The sequence below is a fragment of the Erinaceus europaeus genome, chromosome 2, assembly GCF_950295315.1.
Source record: "Erinaceus europaeus chromosome 2, mEriEur2.1, whole genome shotgun sequence".
NCBI lineage: Eukaryota > Metazoa > Chordata > Mammalia > Eulipotyphla > Erinaceidae > Erinaceus > Erinaceus europaeus.
The window spans coordinates 179046859-179060069 of NC_080163.1; the positions used below are offsets into that span (position 1 = coordinate 179046859).

At 43.5% G+C, this 13211-nt stretch overlaps 1 protein-coding gene across 10 annotated transcripts in view; it reads left to right on the forward strand.

Annotated features, from left to right (window-relative positions):
• Nucleotides 1-13211, forward strand: part of ZNF536 (zinc finger protein 536) — a 594001-nt gene that overhangs the window by 374364 nt on the left and 206426 nt on the right. For 8 of the 10 annotated variants that reach the window (XM_060185644.1, XM_060185645.1, XM_060185646.1 and 5 more), the window contains 2 exons: nucleotides 1778-1930; nucleotides 10116-10169. In XM_060185644.1, coding sequence (XP_060041627.1) covers nucleotides 1778-1930; nucleotides 10116-10169 — 207 coding nt within the window. The remainder of the gene's footprint in view (nucleotides 1-1777; nucleotides 1931-10115; nucleotides 10170-13211) is intronic. The other 2 variants (XM_060185650.1, XM_060185652.1) reach the window with 1 other exon arrangement.

Genomic DNA, 13211 nt, shown 5'->3' on the forward strand with positions numbered 1-13211 from the left:
TCCTGAGTGCTGGACTAACAAGCATTAACTTCTAGGTTTTATTACCTGCATGTGTCAGAGTGATGCTCTGGTTATATTTCTTCCCTCTTGATTCTCTCTCTCTCTCTCTCTCTCTTCCTCCATTATAAATAAAAATATTAATAAGATAAAAAATTCTTAGAGAAAATGGGGTTAAAAGTTTGTATTCCAGAAACTTTTTAAATCTTTTTTTTTTTTTTTAATATTACCTGTTCAACTCTGTCTTATGGTAGTGCAGAGGATTGAACCTTGGACTTCAAAGCTTTAGGCATGAAAGTCTTTATAATACCATTATGCTATCCCTGCAGCCCCCAAGAACTTTTCTAAGGTGTGAATATCAGAGATTGTTCCAAGACACAGGGTTTCCTCAGCTGCTTGGAGCAAACATTCTAAGAATAAATGCCTTTGCCTTTTTCTTTTTCTTGTTCATGGCATGTAAGCCTGTCCCCTTTGACTGTTAGCAGGAAACATCAGGAATGGATGTTGCAGACTAAAAGGCAATTTGCATTTTCCATTGCGTGGAAGGTACAAATCTTGTTCATTCTGCTCTCTGCAGAGCCCACAGGTCTGCTCATTATCCCAGAAGGTCCCCTTGTTCTCAGAGTGAATCCACTGTGAGGCCTGCATAATGGGCTGGAAGCTGTGGGGAGACTCCCACCAAGCTCAGGAGCTTGGGTTCAGTGCCAGGCAGAGTCAGCCTCCAGCTCTGTGGGAAGGCCTTCAAGGCATGGTGGAAGAATGAGTCTAGAGGAGAACTTTCTCATGTCTCTCTGCTCCTCTGAGACGCAAATTCCGGATCCTGCCCTGCTCTTCTGTGTTGCCTCTTTGGCAATGTGATATCGGGCCTCGGGTGTTGCAATAACATATCCTCCAACCACTATATATTTTTTCACAGTTTTATTTACTATTATGTCCCATCATCTCGGTGCAGAAGACAGCCGTATGTAAATTTTATTCCATTTTCTAATGGTTCGGGTTACATAACAAATAACGACGGGAAGGGAAATTTGTATTGATACTTTACAGAGGAAGTTCTCAAGTCACTGCACTAAGATTTAACGGCCATGCTCTAAGTTTATGGGACTTGTGCAGCTGAGTTGCTGCACGTGACTTTGAATATGTCACTATATGTTTATCATGGGCTAATTGTGGAACTGCATTTCCATACTTTTTCTTCTCCCTTTCATGAGCTTGCACCCGCCAGTGATGGATACGAGACTCTTGAAGGGAGAGATGATCGGTTTTGGATAATTTTCTTCCCTGTCCCAAAATAGCTATATGTCGGCGTGTCTTCAGGACTCAGCCGAGATATTTTTTGGTTTTTTTTTTCATATGTAGCTTGATACAATGCAAATGTGATTTCGATCCGACAGCCTAACTCTCCAGCTAGCCCATATTACAAATTAATCAGATTCGACAAACACCAACATATTTTCTTAAACTTTTGGAAAAAAATATTTAATAGGAGCTAAGCAAAAGAAGAAATCAAACCAGCTGCTGACACAGCTGTTTCTTTTCTTGTTTAATTCAGTTCAATATAAAGGTACCATATGCTGCTTAAAATGATGATCGGAAAGATGAAATAATTTAAGAGAATAACAAGAAAATACATGAATTGTCAGCATTCTGTCAGATTGAAAGAATGAAACAGACAGGTGTAGTATTGACATGTTTAACTTTGTGTGGTGTTAGCAGTTTTGGTGCGAACAACTTCTGACATGTGCTGAAGTGATGTGAGAACATTTCTCCTCCGCTGCAGACATTGGCGAGGAGGCTGGGAGAGCTGCCGGCGTCCAGCAGCCCGCGCTGCTTCGCGACAGGAGCCTGGGCTCGGCCATGAAGGACTGCCCCTACTGTGGGAAGACCTTCCGGACATCCCATCACCTAAAGGTCCACCTGCGGATCCACACAGGTGAGAGCTCTGGAGTGCAGGTGGACAGCTGCAGCAGAGGGCCTCCCCATCCCACCATCCACTTGGCCTGCGTCTGAGCGCCCATCATCAGAATGAGCCAGGAACGTTGTCCAACTCTCCCTGGACCCATCTTGATACCAGCTGACCCTTGTGTGTCCTGCTTTCTTACTTTGCCATCACTCTCTCCAATGACAGGGATCTCCTGTGGTCAGATCTGAGGCCTGGATCCTTTGTCTCAGGCTCATGGACATTTTGGTTTTGGCTTCCTCTTATTGTGTTGAAGTATCTTCTCCCAGAACTGGTCAGGGGCTTTTTTTTTTTTTTTTTTAGGAGTGAATGAGCAAGGAGCAGAGAGAAAACTGCTCAAACTATTTCATTTCATTTATTTGTTTATTTTAAATTTTTATTTATTTTATTTTCAGAAGACAGTGATAATAGAAAAAAAGATACAGAGAAGAGAAGCCAGAGCAATGCTCAGCTCTGAGCATTGCTGGTGATGCTGGGATTTGAACCTGATACTTCAGAGCCTGAGGCAAGCAAACCTTTTGCATAGCTATTATGCTGTTTCCCCAGCCCTAGACTATTTTATTTTATTTTATTTGAGAAAGGGATAAAAGCACCTATCTTCCACTTATGACATTCTAATTTGTTTTTATCTTTCTTACTTTTCTCTGGTAAGAGGAAATTAAACCCAGGATCTCACCCATGCAAAAGTGAGCAACCTTCCCCAAAACTCTTTTGTTATATAAAAGGGAACTTAATACCCTTACCTCTTATTCCCAAGTAGGCTGGGTTTATTGTTTTTTTTTTTTTTTTTCAAGAGAGATAGAGTGTGAAGGAAACTGTAGCACCAAAGCTTCCTTTAATGTTCTGGAAACGGAGTTTGAACTTGGGTCACACATATGGCAAAGCAGTACACTACCAAGTGAGCTATTTATTTCACTGGCCCTGGATTTTTTTTTTCTTTTGACAGTAGGGTTATCACTGAGACACTATGTTTGCACAACTTATCTGTGCCCAACAGCTATGCGTTTTCTTTTCTTTAGATAGAGGGTGAGACATAGAGGGAGAGAGAGAGACAGACAGAGAGAGAGAGAGACCCTAAAACACTGTTCCACCACTGTTGAAGTTTCCCTCTAGCAGGTGCTCCCAAGTGGTGGCCCTGGGCTCAAATTCAGGTCCTTGTGCACGGCAACATGTATATATGCTCTACCAGGTGAGCTTGGCTTGCTTTTGACTCAGTCAGGGTTGTGTGCCTTTCCCTGGGACAGGACTGACGTGCCTACCCTCTTCACTCTTCATAGGATATTCCCATAAACTGTCCTTAAAAACAGGACTCTAGCATCTTTGACTGAGCACAGGAATAAAGTTTCTACCCTGTATAGGTCCTTCCATTCCCTCAGAGGAACTCTTTCCCTGGCTCTTTTGAGCTTTTCTGCCAGCTGTTTGCACACTGCCAATAATAAAAAAAAAATCTATCTCAGATATGGGCACCTCCATTTTCTTTGATTTTTCTCCTGACACTTTATCTATTGGAGTATGAGCTGCTTCAGAGGATAGACAAATATGCCATCTATTTTCAAAAATAATTGTGGTCTATTTCCCAAGGAATCAATAAAGCGCAGGGATAGGCAGGACATTTAGTGAATGCAGGCCTGGCATGTGGCGTGTGGCTAGAGACGGGAGCTCCTCACCTGCTGCCTGTACATCTCCCTAAGGCTGTGAGGAGTCACAAGGAAGGAAGGCAGTGGGCCATGGACTAGAGGCTTTCCTCACATGGATCATGGCTACCCTCCAGAGCCCAGAGTACTTCCCTCTCAGTAGGGACCACCCCAGGACACAGAGGAAGTTTCATGCCCACGGGGCCAGATCATGACTCACCTGGTAGAGTGCTCATGTTACAACACACAAGGACCTGGGTTCAAGCCCCTGGTATCTACTTACAGAGGGTGGGGGAAACTTCAGAAACAGTGGAGCAGTGCTGCAGATGTCCTTCTGTTTCTCTCTGATTCTTTCTAACTCTATCTGACTGTCTCTTTACCTCTATCAAAATCATACCCACCAGGAATGGTGGTGTTCTGTAGGCACCAAGTTCCAGTGATAACTCAGGTGGAGAAAGAAAACAAAAAACAAAAAAAAACATGTCCAGCCTTCTTCCCCTGCCCCTCAGGCCTCAGGCCTGTGGGCCTGATTCCTTTAACTCCCGATTCCATCTTGCATCTCTCTGAAAGGACACTGATCTCTGGCCTTCACATTCATCTAATACCAAATACTTGTTCCTGCTATGGGACTTGAGTTCCAGATTCTCTTCCTACCTGGGATGTTTGTCTTCTAGGTCAGGGTGCTTCTGAGAGGACATTTGGAAGTGTTGACTAAAGTAGCCTGCATGTTCTCCATTTTGCTTTCTTCATTATCTCAACAATTCTCAAGTGATTTTGTCCAGCTTGTTTCCTCAGGGCCTGGCTGTCTCCTGCCCAGTAGAAGGGAGGGTGGAAATGTTTTAATTTTTCTTTCTTTCTTTTTTTTTTTTCTTCTCTGCTCTTTCATTTGCTCACATTTCTCTGGTCTACCACACATGGTCAGGACATAAACAATTTATCTGAAAGTTTGAATGACAGAACACATGCAAAAATGAAATAGTGGCAGTGCCCCTGAGCCCCAAAACTCCATAGAGTAAGGTAGCTGGTGGTGGGGGTAGGGGTGTGATAAGTGTACTGGGGAATGTATCACCCTCCTCAAGGGGCCTGTGGTCCTTTTGAAAAGGCCACAATCTTATGTAACCCCACCAGCAACATCCAAGTGCTGAACTCCTGAGTATAGATGGAAGGACCTCCACCCCCCACCCAGGAATAGAGGGAGGTGTTCCAGGTTTTCTGATGTGGTGCCATTGTATCTCTCTGTTAGACAGCTATACTGGATTACTCCCTCATCTTCAGGGTCTGTCACTAATATTCTCTTCTTGGTGAACTTCACTTGCTCAGACTAGTCAACTCAAACATCTGACTTTCTGAAATCATGATCAGATCCACTTCCCTCACTAGTTGGGAGCTGGGTTCTCTTGGATTATGGTGGAGGAAGGAACCCACAGGAAGGTCCACCAGGGCACCTTCCACTGGACTATGTGAAGGCTTGACCAGGTGTGTCCTAGGATATGCCCTGAGGAGCTGTAGACTCTGGGAAATGTACACCAGAAAGAAACAGTCATGTTTTCCCCCATCTAGCTTTCTCTTCTCCCTGTCTCTCTCTTTGCAAAAGGCCCCATGGGCAAGAGTAGATACTCCACAAAATATTCTTGGCTGGTCTTGAATGGAAACAAATGTACGCTGCTTTGAGGTGCTTAAAAACATGAGAAAGGGGACTGGGCAGTGGCTCATGCAGGTGAGCATACACTTTCCCACGAGGAAGGGCATGAGTTCAAACCCTTACCTCCCCACTTGCCAGGAAGAGGCGTACATAAGCAGTGAAGTAAGGCTGCAGGTGTCTCTCTTTCTCTCTTCCTCTCCATCCCCCCCTCCTATTTCATTTTCTCCTTTGTCTTATCACATAGAAAGAGAAAAGGGGGGAATGTGGGCACTAGAAGTAGTGGATTCTGTGCAGGCACCAACCCCTTCAATAACCCTGGTGGCAATAAAAAAAAAAAGCAAACAAAAAAACTCAAACCTGAGAAAGACTGTATTTTAAAGGTATTTTATGTATTTATTTTAACGAAAGACATACAGAAATAAAGAGAGATAGAGAGACCAGACCACTGCTCAGCTCCGGCTTATGGTGGTGCTGGGGACTGAACCTGAGCCATTAAAGTCTTTTTCTGTAACTATGATGCTGTCTCCCTACCTCATGATTATTATTGTTTTTTCCTGGACATCATATTCACAAACTTTTGAGGTTGCTGTGACTAATCATCTTTGGAGATACTGAGAACAGCATGTCAGGATCGCAGACCCAAGGTTTCTGGAAACTTCTTAGACTAAAGGAGAGAATGAAAGAAGCATTTGGAACACTCCCTCCCTTCTTGGAGACAGCATCCACAGTGTAAAAGGCAGCATGGTAACCAGATAGAGATCAATTTCCTTTTTTATCCCAGAACAAAGAAGTTGGAAAATGCTTAGAGTTGTGCATTTGAATAAAACAGAAAGTGTAACATGCTATAAATCGCTAAAGTAAACATCCATTATGACAATGTAGAAGTATAGATTACACGAGTAATTAGAAATCAAAATCCAGCTATTTGTTAATGAGTGAGTTAACGTGAGGTTCTCCCTCTTGCCTGTCCCCCCTTCTGCTCTTGTGCATTTGCATTTCCAAGTGACATGGTCAGAAAACATCAACCAAGGACAGTTACGTGTGTTTTGCAAACTGTCCTTTCTTGAAGTTTTATTTTCTATAGTGGACCCATATAAGCACATTTTATTTAAAAAATTCCAGTGTATTAGGGTCAGGTGGTAGCTCAGTCAGAACACACACGTTATATAATGACCTGGGTTCAAGATCCTGGTTCCTATATGCAGGGTAGAATCTTCACGAGCTGTGGAGCAGTGCTACAGGTGTCACTCCTTCTCTCTGTCTCTTTCTATCATTTTCTTTACTCCCTGTTTCTCACTGTCTATCAAAAACAGATAAAGAAAAGAAAAAAAATGGTGAGGTTGTGCTGGCACTGATCCCTAGAGATAACCTGATGGCAAAAAATAATGTATAATAAATATATTTTAATTAGTCAGGATATGAGCTGGTACTCTTGCTGTATTTCTGTTCTACTCCATTTTAATGGGAAAGTCACAATCATTCAAGTTACACAGGTAAAAACCACTTTTCTTTTCTTTCTAACTCCACTTCTAATCTCACTTATTTTTCTCTTTCTCCTAACACCCAGTTTATTAGAGAGAGTATGAGTAGGTGCACACATTAGGTTGTCCTGAACATCTGAGACTGGGAGAGCCAACAGGTAGCTAGAATATTCCTGCTGGACCCTGAGCTTCTGCCAGGCCTAGGCAATGCAGGAGGGAGGGCAGGATCTGGAAGACTCTGGACGTTTTCTGTGACCTTTGGATCTCAGAGACACTCCCCCAGCCCCCATTCTGGTACTACAGGCGGACATTGATTGCTGTCCAGGGAGAAGCTGAGATTATCTCTCTGTCTGTCTCTCTCTTTCTCTTACAAGCTTGTATACATACATACATACATACATACATACATACATACATACACAGAGAGGCAAGAAAGGAGGGATTTATTATTAGAAACTAATTCACTTGATTATGGATGAAGATTGTCCCACATCTGCACTTAGGAAGCAGATGCTGTGAGTTCTTCTCCTTCTTCCTCTTCCTCTTCCTTTTCCCCTTCCCCTTCCTCTTCCTCCTCCTTCTCTTTCTCCTCCTCCTTCTTCTTCCTCTTCTCCTTCCTCCTCCTTCTCCACTCTCCTCCTCCTTTCTCTTCTCTCTTTTCTCCATTTTATGTTTGAGATTAATAGTGAGTTACAATATTGTAAGATTACAGTGTATAGTTCCACATCACACCCTTTAACATTTTATTTTAATTAGTTAGATTTGGATAGAGCCAGAGAGACACTGAAAGGGAAAAGGGAATAGAGAGGGGGAGAGAAAGAGAGACACCTGTGGCACTGAGTCAACACTTGTAAATTTGCCCCCTGCTGGTGGGAACCAGGGGCTTGAACCCAGGTAATTGTACACTGTAAAATGTGTGTTCCTGGGTACTCCATGGCCAGGCCCTTTCCAGTCCTTTTTTTTTTTTTTAATTTATTTATTCCCTTTTGTTGCCCTTGTTGTTTTATTGTTGTAGTTATTATTGTTGTTGTCGTCGTTGTTGGATAGGACAGAGAGAAATGGAGAGAGGAGGGGAAGACAGAGAGGGGGAGAGAAAGATAGACACCTGCAGACCTGCTTCACCGCCTGTGAAGCGACTCCCCTGCAGGTGGGGAGCCGGGGTTCGAACCGGGATCCTTAGGCCGGTCCTTGTGCTTTGCGCCACCTGCGCTTAACCCGCTGCGCTACAGCCCGACTCCCACCTTTTTTTTTTTTATCTTAAAAAATTCTTTTTTTGTGGGAACCGGGTGGTAGCGCAGCGGGTTAAGCGCAGGTGGCGCTAAGCGCAAGGACCGGCATGAGGATCCCGGTTCGAGCCCCTGGCTCTCCACCTGCGGGGGAGTCGCTTCACAGGCGGTGAAGCAGGTCTGCAGGTGTCTATCTTTCTCTCCTTCTCTCTGTCTTCCCCTCCTCTCTTCATTTCTCTCTGTCCTATCCAACAACGACGACATCAACTACAACAACAATAAAAAGACAACAAGGGCAACAAAAAGGAAGATAAATAAATAAAATTACAAAAAAAAAAGAATGGTTAACTTTAAAAAAAACTCTTTTTGTTCAAATTATTTATGTTACTGGAGAGAAACAAAGACATTGAGAGGGGAGGTGAAAATAGAGAGGAAAAGAGACAGACACCTGTCTCACCTCTCCTAAAGCTTTCCCCCTGCAGGTGGGAACCAGAGGCTAGGATCCAGGTCTTTGCACACTGTAATGTGTACGCTTAGCTAGGTGTGCCACCATCTGGCCCCTCCAGTCCATTTGTAAAGATTAGAGATGGCAAAAAAACCCTATGGTGTGAGTTCTAGTGGAAGACGAGTCCCAGCTCAAAGACAGTCAGGACTAGAGCTTGGCCTTAACAGATTGGCCAAGGCCCACACACATGGAGGACTCTGTTTTATCCAGGACTCTGTTTTATTCAGTCTACGTACTCAAATGTCAATTTTCTCTAGACATATTGGCAGACACACCCAGAGTAACCTTTCATTGAGTGTCTGGGTTCCCCATGGTCCACTCACATTGACCCATAAAATTATTCATCACAAGACTGAGTGATTGGAACACCCAGTAGAGCGCACACATTACAATGCTGAAGTTTGCAGGTTCAAGCCCCCATTCACCCATCTGAGGGTGGAAGACTTTCATAAATAGTGAAGCAGTGCTGCAGGTCTCGGGGTCTCTTTCTCTCTCTCTCTCTCTCTCTCTCTCTCTCTCTCTCTCCCTTTCTCTCTCTCCCTCCCTCTCCCCTTTCAGTTTATCTCTATCCTTTCAAAATAAATAATTAAATCAAATATAAAGTAACCATGATACAATAGCATCAGCAAACACTGACTGGTAGACTGCAGTGTGAATCAGGGCTGTCTGAAAAATGTTATCCTTCCCTCAAGATACCCTTCTTTAGCCCTATGTTGGAGGTACTTTTGAGGGTCCTATGGGTCTGTTTTGTGTGCAGAAGATAGAGAGGGACTGATTGCTGTCTGAAAGGTGAGAGGGTGTAACACCCCATTCCTTGGTTGTGCACCCCCACCCTCACCCAACCAAGGATCCTCAGGTGTCTCACCTGTGCATTGTGTTTCCTGGTAGGCATCTACTATCTCAGGAATGACCACTGTAAAAAAATATCCAATAAGCAGCCTCATTTGTGGAAACTTGGAGGCCTGAAAGTTCAGGATCTAATTAAAAATAAATCTCATTATTCCCCCCACCCCCAATGATGCGAGTCAAGTCGTTTATTAATCTGGTTGTGATGTGCTGCATTTGCAGGTCCAGCCCTGAGCTGGGAACATTATAGGAACGAATCTGCTTGGTTCTTAGGGGAGCTGGCATCTGTTCCCAAGATTCCTGGCTCTGGCCAGGGCTGAGGGGCACTTTCAGTGCTGCCCACCCTTCTGGGTGGATGTCCTGGTACCCTGGGCTCTCACCTGCCTGCCTATCCCAATGAGGGAGTCTAGAAGGGAGAGAATATCTTTCCTACAAAATCCTCCAAGGGGTTGTTGGCCCTGGGACTTAACGTGCCTTGTGACTGGGTGGCATGCCAGCCACCAGCTGACGACAGACAATGTCAGCTAAGAGGGATCATGAGGCCACAACAGTATTAGTGATGGTGGCACCATTTCTCACACACTCTCTGGTACAGTGCTTGCTAGGCAGCACGTGTAAAACCATCTGCTTGCAACCACAGGCCCTCAATAACTAGGAGCCACCCCACTTCAGGGGAGGACATGGAATTTGGGTTATGGGATATAGCCCAGACCTGCCTCATTGGGAATCCCACTCTCTTAACCACTGCATTGCATTGCTCTCTTTACTTTGCTGGGTGACCTGTTGGCTCATTTTAGGCAATTAATGCACCATTTCTTTGACAGTGTATGTCCACACCATAACCAGCAGGAGGAAAGGAAGTGACTTGTACCCACAAGGTGTGTTGATTCAACCTCCCGGCGATTTCCAAGGGAAGTACTATGCACCCTGGCTCCTCCTTTACCCCCTGACTCAGACTGGCCTCCTCAACCCCCTGTGCCTCAGTTTCCCTATCAGCACAGTGAGGTTAGCAAAGTAGAGAAGCAGGGACATGGTTACAGTGACAGGTGGAAGGACTCTGACCTTTGGCATAGAAAGGGAGGTGGAATTACTGTCCAGCATCAGGGAAGTGATGGATGCTTCCTGCTATTCTAGAAACTACTTTTCACCCATCTTCCCCAAAGCTTCCCAGATCTTAGGAAGACAGGGAAGTTTAGTTATCTTAATCCAGGTGTCTCTGCTGTACCTTTGATGCTTTTCAAGTTCTTCTTCTTGGGAAAGGAACTAGGTTGTCTGATCATTTATAAAAAGCACAGTGAATTCCTTGATAAAATGAATTGGATTTGTGAATGGAATGAGTGCTGTTCCTGTTTCCTTTTCAACACAAAGAGCCCCTTAGTGGGGTACAGACACCTGAGTATTAGTGTACTAGTGAAAAATAAATAAATAAAAAGGTCTTCTTGACTTACGGGAGGAGTTTATTCTTTTTTTCTCCCCCTTGTTTTGAATTAAAATTCTCTAGTTTCTTTATTTCTCAGACTAACTAAAAATCTAGTTTATTTCTCTGTAGTCCCCACTCCCACCCCACCCCCACCCCTACCCTTGGTCTTCCTGCCTTAATGACATCCCAAACTTTTGTTGAAAATAATTGATTGAATTTAAATTTCCTTAAAAGTTTAAGAGGTAATGTTACAGTATAAATTTCCTACCAAACACTAAGTAGGGAAATATCCATTAGTGAAATTAACTACAGTTTCTAGGTAGCTAACAATGTGCCATATACAGTAGGGCATGGCTAATGAACACTGCAGTGGGTGATATTTCATTATACAAATTAATGCTCACATTTTAATGGGAAAGTCACATAATGAATCTCGGCTTCAGTGACAGCAATTAGAGACACAGATTGTCCCCTTCTGGACAAGGCACTGTTTAGCAATAAGCAGCTGTGTGAAAAGTCTTCAGGTTTACAACATATATATGCTTTGGGGGAATTAGTGTACAATTTATATTAATGTACTGAAACTTCACTGCAAAGGCACCACCATATTTATCTCTCCTGGTATTAGCTAAGTAAAGGCATGAAGAGAGACTAAATAAATATCAAAGAGAGGACGCAGATATAGGAAAACAGCCATTTATTCAATGTAAAAGTGAAAAACACTTTTGGAAATTTAGAAAAAAAATAACATTACAAGCATGAAGTGTTTCTTAAAAGCTTGGTAAGGGGATTTCTGAGGAGAATAATATGAATGCACCTGTAATTTTTTTTGAGAGGTACTGTCAGAACATGTTCTCAATATCTCCAGAATAACTGCCTGGAACAATGAGGGCTGCTTTAGTACATTATGTGTAAAGTGGAGGTACTGATGAGGAAAGACATGACTGGAAGAACAAGCCCAGTAAACTAATTAAATCACTTGCTCATATATTTCTGAAAAACGATACAACCGTTTTGAAGAAGCTATCAGTGATATCCCAAAGATCAAGATCTTATGCCATATGTTGGTGGGTTTGAACACAAGATAGTTTCAGTGATTCTGTTAGTCCATTGGAAATGAACTGAAGGGTATTTATTTATTTATTTATTTATTTATGTGTTTATCACCAGTGGGATTATGGCTGAGACTCGGTATGCGCAGGACTCCACTGTTCCTGGTAACTTTTTTTTTTTTTTTTTAATTTAAGAAAGGATAAATTAACAAAACCATAGGGTAGGAGGGGTGCAACTCCACACAATTCCCACCACCCAATCTCCATATCCCCTGATAGCTTTCCCACTATCTATCCCTCTGGGAGCATGGACCCAGGGTCTTTGTGGGTTGCAGAAGGTGGAAGGTCTGGCTTCTGTAATTGCTTCCCCGCTGAACATGGACGTTGACTGGTCGGTCCATACTCCCAGTCTGCCTCTCTCTTTCCCTAGTAGGGTGGGTCTCTGGGGAAGCGGAGCTCCTGGTAGCCATTTTTATCATTTATTATATTGTGCCTATTCTACCAAAATTTCCCATTTTAGAAATGTGTGGTTTGGGCTCACATCTTCCATCTTCTTCCTTTAATATATTGTGAAATGCTTCCCCACTGGGAAGCAGCTGTGTCCTACCTGCTTCTTTTGATTGCTGAGTGTGTCAGAACATGTACCCTTTTTCCAGACATGAACTCCTCACTGGCTGTCCCCATTTAGATCCCCCAGCATCTACAACTGAGGTGGAACCAAGAGTCTCTTGGTTTTTGAGGAATTCTAGAATAGATGTCGGTATTTAAAAGCCAGCATATAGAAATCTGAACTGCGGCTTTCCTTGGGAAGTCAAAAGCCCCAATGACCACAGCTATTTGGGGTTGAGGAGAGGCATTGGCTCTGACGCTGCTGTTTCACTCAGTCCTGTGCTCTACCTGGCTCTGAAGGCACCTGAGCATGTGACGTCTCAGGAAGCCTGCCATCAAGCCTCAAGGATCATGGACGTGATCAGAAGGCTTACAATCCCCCCTGTGAAGTTCAGTTTGCTGAAGTCTGAGTAGATTTGTATATATATTTCTAGTTCCACTATTTTTAGATGAACTAAGGCCCATTTTATTTATCTATAGTCCTTCCCCCTCCCTCAATCATCCTTGATTTTTCTATCTTAATGACATCCCAAACATGCACACGCACACACACACACACACACACACACACACACACACACACACACACACACCAGAGTTATGCTGGGATTCTGTGCTTAAACTATAAACCCACTGTTCCCAGCAGCCATTTTTCCCCTCCTTCTTCCCCTTCCTCCCTTCTTTCCTTCTTTTCTTCCTTCCTTCCTTTCCTCCCTCCTTCTCTCCCTCCCTGCTTCCTTTCCTTTCCTTCCCTTCCTTTTCTTTTTCTTGCCTTTGCTAGGACAGAGAGAAATTGAGAGAAGTGGGATATAGAAAAGAAGAGAGAGAGAGTCGGGTGG